General features: G+C 43.7%; 1 protein-coding gene across 2 annotated transcripts in view; it reads right to left on the reverse strand.

The window, feature by feature from the left end:
- Positions 1-307: 307 nt before the first annotated feature.
- The window catches only part of ppm1aa (protein phosphatase, Mg2+/Mn2+ dependent, 1Aa), a 139251-nt gene continuing 123066 nt past the window's right edge, over positions 308-16492 (reverse strand). Inside the window, exon 6 of one of the 2 annotated variants that reach the window (XM_068038793.1) lies at positions 308-401. In XM_068038793.1, the coding sequence (XP_067894894.1) occupies positions 351-401 (51 nt within the window). In that variant the 3' untranslated portion in view covers positions 308-350. The remainder of the gene's footprint in view (positions 402-16492) is intronic. The other variant, XM_068038792.1, reaches the window with a different exon arrangement.

The raw sequence follows: 16492 nt of genomic DNA on the forward strand, positions 1-16492 counted from the left end.
CTTTTTTATTTAGAGTATTTTGATATCTTAATTTTCACACACATTTATAGCAATATATCAAAGTACAATTAATTATAATAATTTTTATAAAGAAGGTCATTCTTAGTTAAGTGCCCCTCCAATTTAGACATGCATTTCCTAAATCCCCTCAATAATCTATATCTTTTGATCTCTCACCCCACCCTCTCTTTCAATGGTCCTTAAATTTCTTTTTAAAACTTTTCCTTGTCTATGAAGATTTTCTTTTTTGCTGCTACTTGCAGTTTCTCTCACGTTTCCCTATAGTCTTACCTTATCCTGTAGAATATGCTATCCTTTTGCAATCAGGTTGTTTCCAGAATTGCATTACATCATTGCTGTACGTTAGATTTGTATATGCTCATCCATTGCTGGAGAATTATCTATTATGCAAACAACAAAAGCAGTATAATCACCCTCTCCTTAACCTGATTTGGCTTCAAGTTCCCAAGATCATTAGATAGGGCACAGATTCCAATTGAATTCCTATTATTTATTTGCTTGATCTTATATATTATCCATTCCTGCAGGCCTTGAACGAGTGCAACTTCACCTGACATGCACATAGGGCCAGTTTTCCATCACAATCACCCCTACATAAGTCGGGTGATGTGCTTTTGAAAATCACTCGACTTGAATGTACTGGAACCCCAGTTTATTGCTGTGCTGGCTAGCTGGTCCTGCTCAATTGCTGTCATTTGAGGAAGGGAAATCTGCAGTATTTTGCTTTTATTTGAGGAAAGGAGTTCTGGAGGAGTCTGGGGCCAGATGCAAGGTTGCCCTGAAAGGAAACAATCACATCCCTGCATACTCTAGAAAGAGGTGACCAGCAAGCAGCCTGTTTTTAAAAAAAAAATACGAATGAGCAGCCCTGTTAGCTGCTATTCCAGAAGCTACTAAGATCCTGCAGCAGTTCCTTCTTGTGCCTTGTTACGAAAGAGATTTCTTGGAATATAATGGTCTCCAGGATGTTCTGCATATCATGATAATCCAGTAATGTGTTCCATTTGTGTGTGATGGACTGCTCCGACTTCTCCATCATCTCAATTAAGTACATGGAATGATCTCCACAGACTGCACATGAGATCTATGCTCTTGGATCATTATGCATTTGAAAACTGGGTTCCTGAGATATGGGCCCTCAGCCGAATGCAGTTACTTCCCCACTCTCCATGGAAGAATAGCACTCACTCCTTCTTCCTCTCCCTGGTTTTCACGGTCACCAGTGCTTGGTGCTTCACCCTTCCGACTCACTAACTACTTGCTCCTCTCTAGACAGTAAGGTGCGATGATGGAGTTGATGAGGATGGAGCAAGATTTGTGGAGTTGAAGGAGACTGGCTCTTCCTCTAAGTGGCTGGGTGTTTTCTCCAAGTTATCCCCTCGGATTTCCGAAACAAAGAATTCTGTTTAGCTGCACAAAGACTTACATGACACCATGAAGAAATCGTAGCTGATTGCATGGCCGCTGCTATACTTTGACAACCTACATCAAGCTGAAATGATCTGTACTCCCCCTTAGATCATCCATAGATGCAGGGGTGGTGCCAGAGGACTGGAGAATTGCAAATGTTACACCCTTGTACAAAAAAGTGTTTAAGGATTAGCCCAGCAGTCAGTTTAACCTCAGTGGTGGGAAAACATTTAGAAACAATGGGCTGGATTTTACCAGCCCTTTGGGAGCAGGCTGGGAGGTGGGAGGGCCCATAAAATGGCACGCGAAGGTGGGGTGGTGGCATGCCCGTCATCTTCCTGCCATCAAGCCATCGGGCCAGTGGCAGGGAAGGTGGCAGCCGGCCCTCATGTCCAAAGCTCATTTAAGCTACTTAAGTCACCAATTAAGAGCCTCTTCCTGCCTCTGCTAGCACTTTATCAGTGGCTGGTGGTGGGGAGGGGTGGGGGGAATCTTAGGGTAGACTGCCAGGTAAACCCACCTTTTCAGGCACTCTTTGACCCATGGAGTGGCCCCCGGGCAGCACCTGTGGCAACAGCACCGCCAGCCCTCACCAAACCCCCACCCCTTTCCAGGGCCTGCCTGACTGGCCCTGACGCCCTCACACCCCACTTATCTGGTTGTGAGTGCGCACATCCATCGATGTGCCCACCTCCTCCAGGTGCAGTTCCAGCAGTGGCCATCGCTCCTAGTGGCGCTGCTGAGCTGCCAGCCCTCTGATTGGCTGGCAACCCTTGGAGGTGGGCAGCCATCCTTAATAGGGATGGCTGCCACTGCCAACATGTGGCCCTGGGTCCCAATGACCGTTGAAGCAAAGCTGCACTCTGCTTTCAGGCCGGACCCCTGCTGCCAGGACTAAATTCAGCCTGATAATCCAGAACAAAATTAACAGTCAACTTGGACAAATGTGAATCAATTAAGGAAAGCCAACATGGATTTGTTAAGGGAAACTAATTTGATTGAGATTTTGGGTGAGGTAACCGAGATGACTAATGAGGGTAATGCAATTGATGTATTGTATATGGACTTCCAAAATGCATTTGATAAAGTGGCACATAACAGACTTGTCAGCAATGTTGAAGCCCATGGACTTCAGTGGGACAGTGACAGCATAGATACGAAGTTGACTGAATGACAGGAAACAGACAGTAGTGATGAACAGTTGTTATTCAGACTGGAGGACGGTGCATAGTGGGGTTCCCCAGAAGTTGGTATTAGAATCACTGCTTTTATTGATCTATATTAATGACCTAGACTTGGGTGTGCAGGACACAACTTCAAAATTTGTAGATGACACAAAACTTGGAAGTATTATGAACTGTGAGGAGGATAGTGATAGACTTCAAGAGAATATAGACAGATTGGTGAAATGGGCTAACAAGTGGAGATGAAATTTAATGCAGAGAAGTGTGGTGATACATTTTGGTAGGAAGAACGCAGAAAGGCAATACAAAATAGAGGATACAATTCTAAAGGGGGTGCAGGAGCAAAGAGACCTGAGGGTTATTGTGCACAAATCGTTGAAGATGGCAGGGCAGGGTGAGAGAGCAGTTAATAAGGCACATGGGATCCTGGGCTTTATAAATAGAGGCATAGGGCTAAATTTTATGGGCCTCCTTGGGGTGGGAATGGAGGCAGGGTGGCTATCAAATTGCATGGGAAGGCGGGGGTGGAGTGCCACTCAAGGGCCTACTTCCACCTCCACCTCAATTTAATGGATTACGGAGGGGCCAGCTGCCACAGGGAGACACCACCAGGTAAAACCTGGCAGCCTCCTAGCAGGGTCGGGGGTGGGTGGTGGTGGTCCCTCCTTTGGGGATATCCAGAGCCACCAGAGGGCCTCCTCTGGCAGCAACACCCCCCCCCCCCCCACCCCACTCTCCTGGGAAGACCCTTCCCACCCTCACCAACACTCCCCCCAACCTGTCGCTGGGGCCTGCCTGAATGGCCCTGGTGACACTTCTCCGGGGATCTCTGATGTCCTCAGTACCTGCAGTACCGGCATTTGCCACTGCTCCCTGTGACGCTGCTGGTACTGCAGATCCGCTGGCCTTCCAATTGGCTGGCAGGTCTTGGAGGTGAAAGCTCCTTCCTTAAAGGGACCCCATGTCCGACAGCGGTCGCAGACCTGAAACGTTATCTCTGTTTCTCTCTCCACAGATGCTACCAGACCTGCTGAGTATTTCCAGCATTTTCTGTTTTCACTACTATTAGTGATTGGTGTATTTATACTCAGAGATCTCTGTTTTCCTCTACCCCATTTAGATTCTTATTTTCCAAGTAATATGTGACCTTACCTTTATCTATGTTGAAATTCATTTGCCTCTCCTTCAACACAAGGAAATCCCATTGTTACAGGCAATATGAGTTCCCACAGAGGTTTGGAGTTATCATGGTACATTATTGTGTCCAGAGGTTCCCTGTGAACAGGTTAGTTTTCCTGTCACTCAAGAAATGGGCATGAGAGTGATGAGATGAGTCATGTCAAGAGTGGTTAGCAAAGCATGAGGGATCTTGGACTTCATAAACAGAGGCATAGCGTACAAAAACAGGGAAGTTATGCTGAACCTTTATAAAGCTCTGGTTAGGCCCCAACTTGAGTATTGCATCCAATTCTGGTCACCACATTTTAGAAAGGATGTGAGGGTCCTTGAGAGGGTGCAGAAATTTGCCATATTGATTCCAGGGTTGGGGATTTTAGTTACAAGGTTAGGTTGGAAAAGCTGGGGTTGTTCTCTTTGGTATAAAGAAGATTGAGGGCCAATTTGATAGATGTGTACAAGAATGCACACTTAGGATAAGGGGCCGATTTTACAGCCTCCAGCCACAGCTCACCGCCTTTGGAACTCCACACACAGTTCCGAGGTGAGACACTGGTAGGGAGGGGGAGGAGTGAAATCATCAGGGCAGGAGGGGGCGGAAGTGGGGAAACCCTTTTCTTTTGGTTGTGTGGATTGTGGGAAGGGGTTGAGTGTCAAAAGTTATTAAGTTTAGAAGTGTGAGGTGATGCATTTTGGGAGGACTAACAAGGCAAGGGAATATACAATGATGGTAGGACCCTAGGAAGTACAGAGGGTCAGAGGGACCTTGGTGTACTTGTCCATAGATCACTGAAGGCAGCAGCACAGGTAGATAAGGTGGTTAGGAAGGCATATGGGATACTTGCCTTTATTAGCCGAGGCACAGAATATAACAGCAGGGAGGTTATGATGGAGCTGTATAAAATGCTAGTTAGGCCACAGCTGGACTACCATGTACAGTTCTGGGCACCACACTATAGGAAGGATGTGATTGCACTGGAGAGGGTGCAGAGGAGATTCACCAGGATGTTGCCTGGGCTGGAGCATTTCAGCTATGAAGAAAGACTGAATAGGCTAGGGTTGTTTTCCTTAGAGCAGAGATTGCTGAGGGGGGACCTGATTGAGGTATACAAAATTATGAGGGGCATAGATAGGATAGATAGGAAGAAACTTTTTCCCTTAGCGGAGGGGTCAATAGCCAGGGGGCAGAGATTTAAGGCAAGGGGCAGGAGGTTTAGAGGGGATTTGAGGAAAGATGTTTTCACCCAGAGGGTGGTTGGAATCTGGAATACACTGCCTGAAGGGATGGTAGAGGCAGGAACCCTCACAACATTTAAGAAGTGTTTAGATGAGCACTTGAAATGCCATAGCATACAAGGCTATGGGCCAAGTCCTGGAAAATGGTATTAGAATAGGTAGGTCCTTGATAGCCTGCACAAACACGATGGGCCGAAGGGCCTGTTTCTGTGCTGTATACCTCTGTGACTCGAAGTTTGGGTAGGGAAGTACAGAACCTGAAATAAACTTTTTTTCAGGAGGAGAGGGCCAGTTACACATTTATTGTCATTGTTGGTGTGGGACAGTGAATTGAAATTTGAATAAATGTATATTTGTATTTTTAACCACTCTGTCACTTTAAAACTTTTAATGAGGCCTAAGGGCCTGAATCCCTTTAAAAATGGCTCCGGCCCGGACGCTGTTGCTGGGGCTGGAGCGGCTGTCCCTCTACGTCATCGGGGACGGCTGCTCCGCCCCTCTATTTAAATGAGCCCCTGCGTGAAATATTGTGGAAATTCAGCAGTGGTTCTTCCAGGTGTGAAGGCCGCCGGGTTCAATGTGCGCCGCCACGATGTGCAGTGCGCCTACAAAATTCAGCCCAATATAGTTAGGAACTCTTTTGGCATGAGATTATTAAAGAATGTGCATATTTCCAATTTTTGCAACTTACTAAGAGTAACAGAAATGCTGAGTGCATGAAAACAAGCATGGTCCAATAGTTTTTTTTTAAAAAGTCGTTTATCCATACAACAGATTTTTTTTCTGTGATTAGCACAGCAGTCTGCCAGAGTTAATAAGGATTACAAAGCTCAGACAGTTTTTACAAACCCATGGTAAATATCTGACATGCAAATTAAACTATTCTTAATGAAGGCAACAGACCCTATTCTAAACATTTGCTGAAGAGGCTTATCCAGTCGTGTCTCGCTTTTTCCGAGATTAAGGTCGGGTTAGTGAGAAAACAGACCACAGTGATTACCTAATACGCATTGCATTAGCTCAAATGCTATATCATAGCTCAAATGTAGCACTACAAATCCTCTATTTTGGCATCTTCAATCTTAATTAATATCAGCATTAACAGACCTTCATTAAAAGGAAAAAAGAATTTGCATTTATATTGTGTCTTTCATGGCCTTAGAACATCCCAAAGTGATTCACAGCCAATAATTACACTTGAAGTGTAGTCACTGCTGTAATGTGAGAAGCGCAACAGCCAATTTGTGCACGGCAAGATCTCACAAACGGCAATGTGATAATACTTAGATAATCTGTTTGTAATGTTGGTTGAAGGATAAATAATGGACAGGATACCAGTACTTCCCTGCTTTTCTTTGAAATAGTGCCATGGGATATTTTGCATACATCTGAGAGGGCAGACAGGGCCTCAATTTAACATCTGATCCAAAGGATACCACCTCCAACAGTGCAGAACTCCCTCCTTACTGCACTAAAGTGCCAGCCCAGATATTAAGCTCAAGCCTCCAGAGTAGGACTACAACCTGCAACCTCCTGACTCAGAGACAAGAGTGCTACCCACTGAGGCAAGGCTGACTCTTAATAATGATATAAAAGAGTTATCATTTTCATTTCTGATTTTTACTTACCACAATAATTTAGCATTGCATTGGCAAGACATCTGTGAGGCACCTTGAGACATAATACAAACACCCCAGGCTGCCATTTTATTTTCAAAGATGAAACATAAATATTGTTCAGAAGGCTGATTACATATCTTTTCAATTAAATTTATAATTTTTACTGTATTTTGGCACACTTTCACCTTAATAATAAAGATAACTATTTCTAGACATCTTACTTTAATGAGCAGTAGTTCAATAATAATTACTTGACATATTATTCTTCATTTACTGGAATAAGCAATTATATAGAGCTCACACTTTGACTGATACTTAGACATATAAGCCTTGTAATTTGACGCTAGTCTGCCCATTTCTCAGGACTAAATGGCACTAAAGCCTCCAATATGGTGGGCAAGAAGTTCAAGCTCATTATGAAACAGAAGTGTGCCACCTGGCATATTAGCAGGTAGTAGGCCTTTACATCGACAGGTTTGCGTCTGCCTGCAATGAATTTGGCCTAACCATCAGCCTCAAGAAAACGAACATCATGGGGCAGGATGTCAGAAATGCTCCATCCATCAATATTGGCGACCACGCTCTGGAAGTGGTTCAAGAGTTCACCTACCTAGGCTCAACTATCACCAGTAACCTGTCTCTAGATGCAGAAATCAACAAGCGCATGGGTAAGGCTTCCACTGCTATGTCCAGACTGGCCAAGAGAGTGTGGGAAAATGGCGCACTGACACGGAACACAAAAGTCCGAGTGTATCAGGCCTGTGTCCTCAGTACCTTGCTCTACGGCAGCGAGGCCTGGACAACGTATGCCAGCCAAGAGCGACGTCTCAATTCATTCCATCTTCGCTGCCTTCGGAGAATACTTGGCATCAGGTGGCAGGACTATATCTCCAACACAGAAGTCCTTGAAGCGGCCAACACCCCCAGCTTATACACACTACTGAGTCAGCGGCGCTTGAGATGGCTTGGCCATGTGAGCCGCATGGAAGATGGCAGGATCCCCAAAGACACATTGTACAGCGAGCTCGCCACTGGTATCAGACCCACCGGCCGTCCATGTCTCCGTTATAAAGACGTCTGCAAACGTGACATGAAATCGTGTGACATTGATCACAAGTCGTGGGAGTCAGTTGCCAGCATTCTCCAGAGCTGGCGGGTAGCCATAAAGACAGGGCTAAATTGTGGCGAGTCGAAGAGACTTAGTAGTTGGCAGGAAAAAAGACAGAGGCGCAAGGGGAGAGCCAACTGTGCAACAGCCCCAACAAACAAATTTCTCTGCAGCACCTGTGGAAGAGCCTGTCACTCCAGAATTGGCCTTTATAGCCACTCCAGGCGCTGCTTCACAAACCACTGACCACCTCCAGGCGCGTATCCATTGTCTCTCGAGATAAGGAGGCCCAAAAGAAAAAAGAGAGAAAGAAGGCCTTTACATATACAAATAAGGGGAACTTACACCTTTTTGAGCCCCCCCCCCCCCCATCAGCGACAATGACTTGCTCTGAGGCAACCTATACTGACTACATTGAAGACAATTAGGTCTACATGTCACCCAACAGGTGGCCCTTACACAGATGACTTCTGGCCACTACCAAAAAGGTACAATCACCTCCTCTCCTATTCACACTACTTTCCTGATGTCCCCTGCCCCCTCCCAGTCAACCCCTTTCCCCGTAACCCCTTTCTCACTCCCCTTTGAGGACCTATGTGAGGACCACTGCTGGAGATGCAGCAGCCCAAACGTGAGGCTTCTTCTCTGGCAAGCTCCCTGATGAGACCCATTACCTAGGTATCTGCAGTTTACTGGTTCAATGATAATGAGGCCCAAGGCCCAATATTAGGTGCACCTCTGGTCTATCCATTCAGGTGCAGGGATCATGCTCTGCGCACACGTTGGTCAAAAAACCTCTGGAAGTCAAGGTACACAATAGCTAACAGTTCACTTGAGCTGTTCCTTCATCTGTAAAGTCTAAGTCATCAATAACATTTTAAAAGATACAGTACTATATAATGTAGAAATACTGCTAGATTTTATTATATTATATTCATTCTACTACATTAATGGCTATTTGCCGATCTTTATCTCCCTTCCACCACCTTTCAAATCAAGCAACTACACATTTAGCTTTGTGATATAAATGCCTTCATAGATTCTAAGATTGATGCATTTTACACACATCAAGGCCAGGGATAGCTGGGGAATGGAATACTTTTGTTCTATTTCAGACCCATGCCCACTAGAAACTGGGTTAAGATTTGCCCAAATTCATTTATTGTAGAAGCCTTTTAAGATGATAGATTTGAATTCAGATCCTAGAACATTGTGCAACACAATTCCATAGATTTATCCTTACAGCAGCCTTTAGAGCAAATTACAGTGATGAATATTGTCTAACCAAGGACCAGACTTATACAACTGCATGTATTAATGATGAAATTGATATTATAAGTGATGCATACTAAAAATATAAAACTTTGTAAAGTAAATAGTACAATATTATGACAGCACATCAAGTCATGGTTAATCAAAATTAACTTATCTTTTGCCAATTTTTCTTAATGAAGAAAAGTTCAATTTTTCATCATAAAGGGAAATTATTTGCATCAGTTAATTAATTTCCTTCTCAAGAGAAGTATGCGTAATATTTATTTTAGGTGTGCAATGGTTGCAGGATGTCAAACTTCCTTTGTATATGACCTTTAAGTTTAGCACTTGATCATAATTCTTGAAACTGCCTCTAGTTGCTAGTAACAACAGTTATTCCCATTAGTATTGAAGGCAAAGTCTAATCCATTACTGGCAATCTCCTGTGCATAATCTATGTAAAATGGCTGACATGTGCCTGAGCATCAGCTAAGACCTTCACTTGTTCAAAACATGAACTCTGGTTAAAACCAGCAGGCTCGTAATTCTGGCTTAGTGCTTAGCTTCTTATAAAAGTTGCATTGATGCTAAGATGGTTGGGTTCAAGAGCTAATCCAATCGGTTAACGGGCATCCCATATGTTTCTTGCCAGCTTTGTGTTAAGCCAATCAATAATCACTTTGACAAAGAGGCATGAGTTCATTTTCTGCAAGTACTGATTGTTGATCACCAGAGCCTAAACAGCTGCACTCCAACCACCATGTGGCCACTGTACATTTTTTCTCACCTCACTCAGTCATAACAGCATCTGGTCTCCTTCTGAATTCATTTCGTCCAGCACAATTTTCTTATTTAAAAACATGTGACCTGGAACTTTTGAATTTAATCACTACTCTGTAGAAATTGAACTGTTTTTTTTCAGTAAAGTTTTTCAATTGTTACATTTAAAGGGGAGATATGGGACATATATTTTTTTCCAAAAATATACTTTATTCATAAAAATTTGTTTAAAAAATACATTACAAAACAGTTCAAAATTGACATTTTGGAAAGTACAAGAGCAATCAGATTCCTTCGATACAGAACATGAGTTGCCTCACAACTCTTGCCATTCCATTTTATATACAATATACACAGCAAAAACATATTTGGTGCCTACAGCCCGAGGGGTTTTACATGGGTTCCAGCCCCTCGGTATACTATGGTGGGAGGACCTTACACAGTGGCCTTTCCGCATTGAGCCTTTGCGGCAGCTGCCCCAAGCTTCAGTGCATCCCTCAGTACGTAGACCTGGACCTCAGAATGTGCCAGTCTGCAACACTTGGTTGTGGATAACTCTTTGCACTGGAAGACCAGCAAGTTTCAGCAAACCAAAAAGCGTCTTTCACCGAGTTGATGGTCCTCCAGCAGCAGTTGATGTTTATGGCGGTGTGCGTCCCTGGGAACAGCCTGTAAAGCACAGAAGCTTGCAGACTGGCCGTGTGGTAGATAGCGAGGAGGATAGCTGTAGGCTGCAGGAAGATATTGATGTGCAGAAAAGTGGCAAATGGAATTACACCCAGAGAAGTGTGAGATGATACATTTGGGGAGGTCAAACAAGGCAAAAGAATACACGATTAATGGGAAAATACTGAGAAGTGTAGATGAAGTGAGGGACCTTGGATTGAATGTCCACAGATCCCTGAAGGTAGCAGGACAGGTCGAGAAGCTGATTAAGAAGGCATATGGAATTCTTTCCTTTATTAGCTGAGGTATAGAATATAAGAGCAGGGAGGTTATGCTGGAACTGTATAACTCATTGGTTAGGCCACAACTTGAGTACTGTGTGCAGTTCTGGTCACTTCACTACAGAAAGGATGTAATTGCACTAGAGAGGGTACAGAGGAGATGTACGAGGATGTTGCCGGGATTGGAAAAATGCAGCTATGAGGAAAGATTGGACAGGCTGGGGTTGTTCTCCTTGGGACAGAGAAGGCTGAGGGGAGATCTGATTGAAATGTACAAAATTTTGAGGGGCCTGGATACAGTGGAGGTGAAGGGCCTATTGACCTTAGCAGAGTGGTCAGCGACTAGGGGGCATAGATTTAAAGTGATTGGTAGAAAAATTAGAGGGGAGATTAGGAAAAATGTTTTCACCCAGAAGGTGGAGGGGGTCTGGAACTCACTGCCTGAAAGGGTAGTTGAGGCAGAAACCCTCAACTCATTCAAAAGGAGTCTGGATTTGCACCTCAAGTGCTGTAATCTGCAGGGCTACAGACCAAATGCTGGAAGGTGGGATTAGAATGGGTGGATCGTTTTTCAGCCGCACAGACACGATGGGCCAAGTGGCCTTTTTTTGTGCCTTAAACTTTCTATGATTCTATGATTAAAATGAATAGCAACTGATGAGGTAATAGGGTAAAGTAGAATGCAACTCCAGTTTTACACCTTTGTCCCAAAAAGAGAGTAATCATCTCTGAGATGAGTTCTAAGTTTCAGGAACACAGACAAGTTATACCCAAATACTCAGTCTGCATCCCAGAATTTGAAGTGAATAAATGTTGTACAACATGCAGCTAGGTTTGTTGGTATAATTGCTCGTGTGAAAACATTAACATTATAGGGATGGCAACTGTAGGTTGCAAGTAGAAAGTTTGACTTGTTGTAGTTTTGCAAATGGTAAACAAATCAAAGAGTTGTAACGTTATAAGTAATGTAATGTGCTCTATGTGGGACAACAATCAATGTTTACCAGGTTGCAAAAAATATTTGCCTGTCAATTCCATATAATGTACTAGAGGGTAGCCTTATTTTGGCACATTTTCTTAAGTCAAGAAACTTTTTCAACTCTACTCCCATGTCCTTGGGCTTTCAAAGAAAACATTATGCCTTTGTATTGTCTCCTTCCAGTCGACTTGCACAACTCTCCTGTAAGAAAGCTACCCTCGGTTGCCTTCATGTGAAATAAGATGCTTTTCACTGCCATTGAGCTATAAGTTAAGCAAAAAGGTCAGATTTTGAATTTTGCCAGCAATTGATTTCTTTAAGTGCTCGCTGCAGCTCTTGAGATAGCTGCAGCACTATTGGAAATCCCATCTAAGATTCCGTGAGTTCCCAGTGTGAGATAGATAGAATGCTCAGATCTCACTTAGAATATGTTAATGGTCTGGAATCAGAAGTGGGAGCAGTGATGCCAAATGAAGTCAGATGTATACTTAGGTCCTTGAGTGCTGGGACTGGAACATTCACTCTGTCACCTGGAAAGACAGAATATGTCCCTTTTTAGATTTTTTTTTCTTTGGCCTCCTTATCTCGAGAGACAATGGGTAAGCGCCTGGAGGTGGTCAGTGGTGTGTGGAGCAGCGCCTGGAGTGGCTATAAAGGCCAATTCTAGAGTGACAGGCTCTTCCACAGGTGCTGCAGAAAAAGTTGTTTGTCAGGGCTGTTACACAGTTGGCTCTCCCCTTGCGCTTCTGTCTTTTTTCCTGCCAACTGCTAAGTCTCTTCGACTCGCCACACTTTAGCCCCGCCTTTATGGCTGCCCACCAACTCTGGCGAACGCTGGCAACTGACTCCCACGACTTGTGATCAATGTCACAGGACTTCATGTCGCGTTTGCAGACGTCTTTAAAGCGGAGACATGGACGGCCGTTGGGTCTGATACCAGTGGCGAGCTCGCTGTACAGTGTGTCTTTGGGGATCCTACCATCTTCCATGCGGCTCACATGGCCAAGCCATCTCAAGCGCCGCTGACTCAGTACTGTGTATAAGCTGGGGATGTTGGCCGCCTCGAGGACTTCGGTGTTGGAGATACGGTCCTGCCACCTGATGCCAAGTATTCTCCGGAGGCAGCGAAGATGGAATGAATTGAGACGTCGCTCTTGGCTGACATACGTTGTCCAGGTCTCACTGCCATAGAGCAAGGTACAGAGGGTACAAGCTTGATACACTCGGACTTTTGTGTTCAGTGTCAGTGCGCCATTTTATATTTCTGTATCTGACGGTAAAATTCTTCCTCTATATGATTTTACTGAAAATATTGGTGCGAGTACAAAATAGGAGATCTTATTTCATACTCTTGATGACCTTTTCTTGAAAATTATCAATAGGAAAATGTTATGCATGAGTTAGTAATGAAATACTCTTATGCCTATTATGTTGGTATTGTTTCAAATTCAACCATTAAAGCCTGGTTACTGTTTTTTTGGACAGTAAATAAGAACTGTTCCTAATCATATTCTAACTGAAATTGGTTCACATGTATTATTTGCTATAATTTCCTTACACCTTTAAGAATGAAGAAAATTGATAAATTAAGCACTGCCCTAAAATAATTCACCTGTATGTATCAACGAGATCAATACTGTTTGATCCACAAACAACAATAAAGGCACGAGGACATTGCCCTTGAGTTGATATGGTGTGACTGCAATGGTCTTATAATGCTGTATTAGGATGTCAAAACTGATTTAACCAATCAGCTGTTTGCTGTCTTAACAGATGCCATCAAACAGAAGATGACTAAGATGGAGAAGAATTTAAAGAATAAATCCGACTAGATCTGACTAAGTCGGGCAGTAAGATCATTCCAGATTTGATGTGGCAGCAGCAAAGATTTCAAAGGGCCAGGAGCATTGAGCATCTGGCCTGCAGTGAAGCCGTTAAGCAATAGAAACCTGCCGCTGCCCACTGCTGTCATTTTTGCAACTGCTGGTGTGGTTGTTAGCCTTCAACTCATTTCATAAATACAACTCTTTGAGGGCTTATTCCAATATTCAAAGTTCCTCAGGTTTTACTGTGTTGCAACAATAATAGAAAGGAATTAGGCAATAATATAATATAACAGAGTTTAAAGAGAATGACAATCATTTTGTAACTAGGCTAAGTTGAAGAAAAATATACCAGCAGTGCAGTCTTCTCTGACCCTTGAGAGTGTATTCTATCTGTTTACCATGTTCCGTTTAATCATTCTCAGGATGTGGGTGCCACTGGAAAGGCCAGCATTTATTCTATCCTGAGCAGCCCCAAAAAGGAGGTGATGGGCCTTCTTCAACCTCTGCAGTAATTCTTTGTAGTGGTTTGATACTATGGAGGTAGTGGTTTGATACTACGGAGTGTCTTGCTCGACTACTTCAGAGGGCAATTAAGTGTCAAGCATGCTGATGTGGGATCGGAATCACATATAAGGCAGATCAGATAAGAACAACAGGTTTCCTTCCCTAAATGGAACAAGTTGGGGTTTTTGTAGCAATCCAAAAGCTTTGTAGTCATTTTTATTGATACCAGCACTTTTTCATTTTCACATTTTTTTTTTAACTGAATTCAAATTTTCAGATAACTATGTTAGGATTTGAATTCACTCCAGGCCCCTGGATTACTAGTTCAGGAACATAACCTCTACATAACTGTGTCCTTGTTTAATGACATGGACCTTATTTTTGCTTGTAACTGAATGTCGTAAGAACAGTCCCCACGACTTATGGTAGTTGCATTGCTCTTCACTATTGAGGATACAAGTAACATCCCAGAATTAGCTGTAAGTCACAAAGTGGAAGCAGGGAGGAGCTCAAGAAAATTACAATCACCAGGAAAGTGGTACTGAACAAATTGTTGGAGCTGTGGGCTGACAAGTCCTCGAGTCCTGATGGACTTCATCCTAGGGTCTTTAGAGAAGTGGCTAGTGAGATAGTTGATACATTAGTTTTAATATTCCAAGATTCCCTAGATTCGAGGAAGGTTTCATGAGATTGGAAAATAGCAAATGTAACTCCCTTATTCAAAAAGGGAGACAGAAAGCAGGAAACTACAAGCCAGTTAGCTTAACATCTGTCTTAGGGAAAATGTTAGAAGCTATTATTAAAGGCGCTATAGAAAGGAATTTGGAAAAATTCAAGGTAATCAGGCAGAGTCAACATGGTTTTGTGAAAAGGAAATCATGCTTAACCAATTTATTGGAGTTCTTTGAGGGAGTTATAAGTGCTGTAGATAAAGGGGAACCGGTGGATGTATTGTACTTAGATTTCCAGAAGGCATTTGAGAAGGTGCTACATCAAAAGTTATTGCAGAAAATAAAAGCTCGTGGTGTAGGGGGTAACATATTGGCATGGATAGAAGATCGGTTAGCTAACAGGAAACAGAGAGTAGGCATAAATGGGTCATTTTCCAGCTGGCAAGATGTAACAAGTGGTGTGCCACAGGGATCTGTGCTGGAGCATCAAATTTTTACAATTTATATAAATGACTTAGATGAAGGAACCGAAGGTATGGTTGCTAAATTTGTTGATGACACAAAGATAGAACAAAGAACAAAGAACAGTACAGCACAGGAACAGGCCATTCGGCTTTCCAAGCCTGCGCCGATCTTGATGCCTGCCAAAACTAACACCTTCTGCACTTCCGGGGCCCATATCCCTCTATTCCCTTCCTAGTCATATATTTGTCAAGATGTCTCTTAAACGTCGCTATCGTATCTGCTTCCACCACCTCCCCTGGCAGCAAGTTCCAGGCACTCACCACCCTCTGTGGAAAACACTTGCCTCGCACATCCCCTCACACCTTAAACCTATGTCCCCTAGTAACTGACTCTTCCACCCTGGGAAAAAGCTTCTGACTATCCACTCTGTCCCTGCCGCTCATAACTTTGTAAACCTCTATCATGTCGCCCCTCCACCTCCGTCGTTCCAGTGAAAACAATCCGAGTTTTTCCAACCTCTCCTCATAGCTAATGCCCTCCAGACCAGGCAACATCCTGGTAAACCTCCTCTGTACCCTCTCCAAAGCCTCCACGTCCTTCTGGTAGTGTGGCGACCAGAATTGCACACAATACTCTAAGTGTAGCCTAACTAAGGTTCTGTACAGCTACAACATGACTTGCCAATTTTTATACTCTATGCCCCGACTGATGAAGGCAAGCATGCCGAATGCCTTCTAGACTACCTTATCCACCTGCGTTGCCACTTTCAGTGACCTGTGGACCTGTACGCCCAGATCTCTCTGCCTGTCTATACTCCTAAGGGTTCTGCCATTTACTGTATACCTCCCACCTGCATTAGACCTTCCAAAATGCATTACCTCACATTTGTCTGGATTAAACTCCATCTGCCATTTCTCCGCCCAAGTCTCCAACCGATCTATATCCTGCTGTATCCTCTGACAATCCTCATCATTATCCGCAACTCCACCAACCTTTGTGTCATCCGCAAACTTACTAATCAGACCAGCTACATTTTCCTCCAAATCATTTATATATACTACAAACAGCAAAGGTCCCAGCACTGATCCCTGCGGAACACCACTAGTCACATCCCTCCATTCAGAAAAACACCCATCCACTGTTACCCTCTGTCTTCTGTGACCGAGCCAGTTCTGTATCCATCTTGCCAGCTCACCTCTGATCCCGTGTGACTTCACTTTTTGCACCAGTCTGCCATGCGGAACCTTGTCAAAGGCTTTACTAAAGTCCATATAGACAACATCCACCGCCCTTCCCTCATCAATCATCTGCG

The sequence above is a fragment of the Heterodontus francisci genome, chromosome 9 (assembly GCF_036365525.1).
Source record: "Heterodontus francisci isolate sHetFra1 chromosome 9, sHetFra1.hap1, whole genome shotgun sequence".
In the NCBI taxonomy this organism is placed as follows: Eukaryota; Metazoa; Chordata; class Chondrichthyes; order Heterodontiformes; family Heterodontidae; genus Heterodontus; species Heterodontus francisci.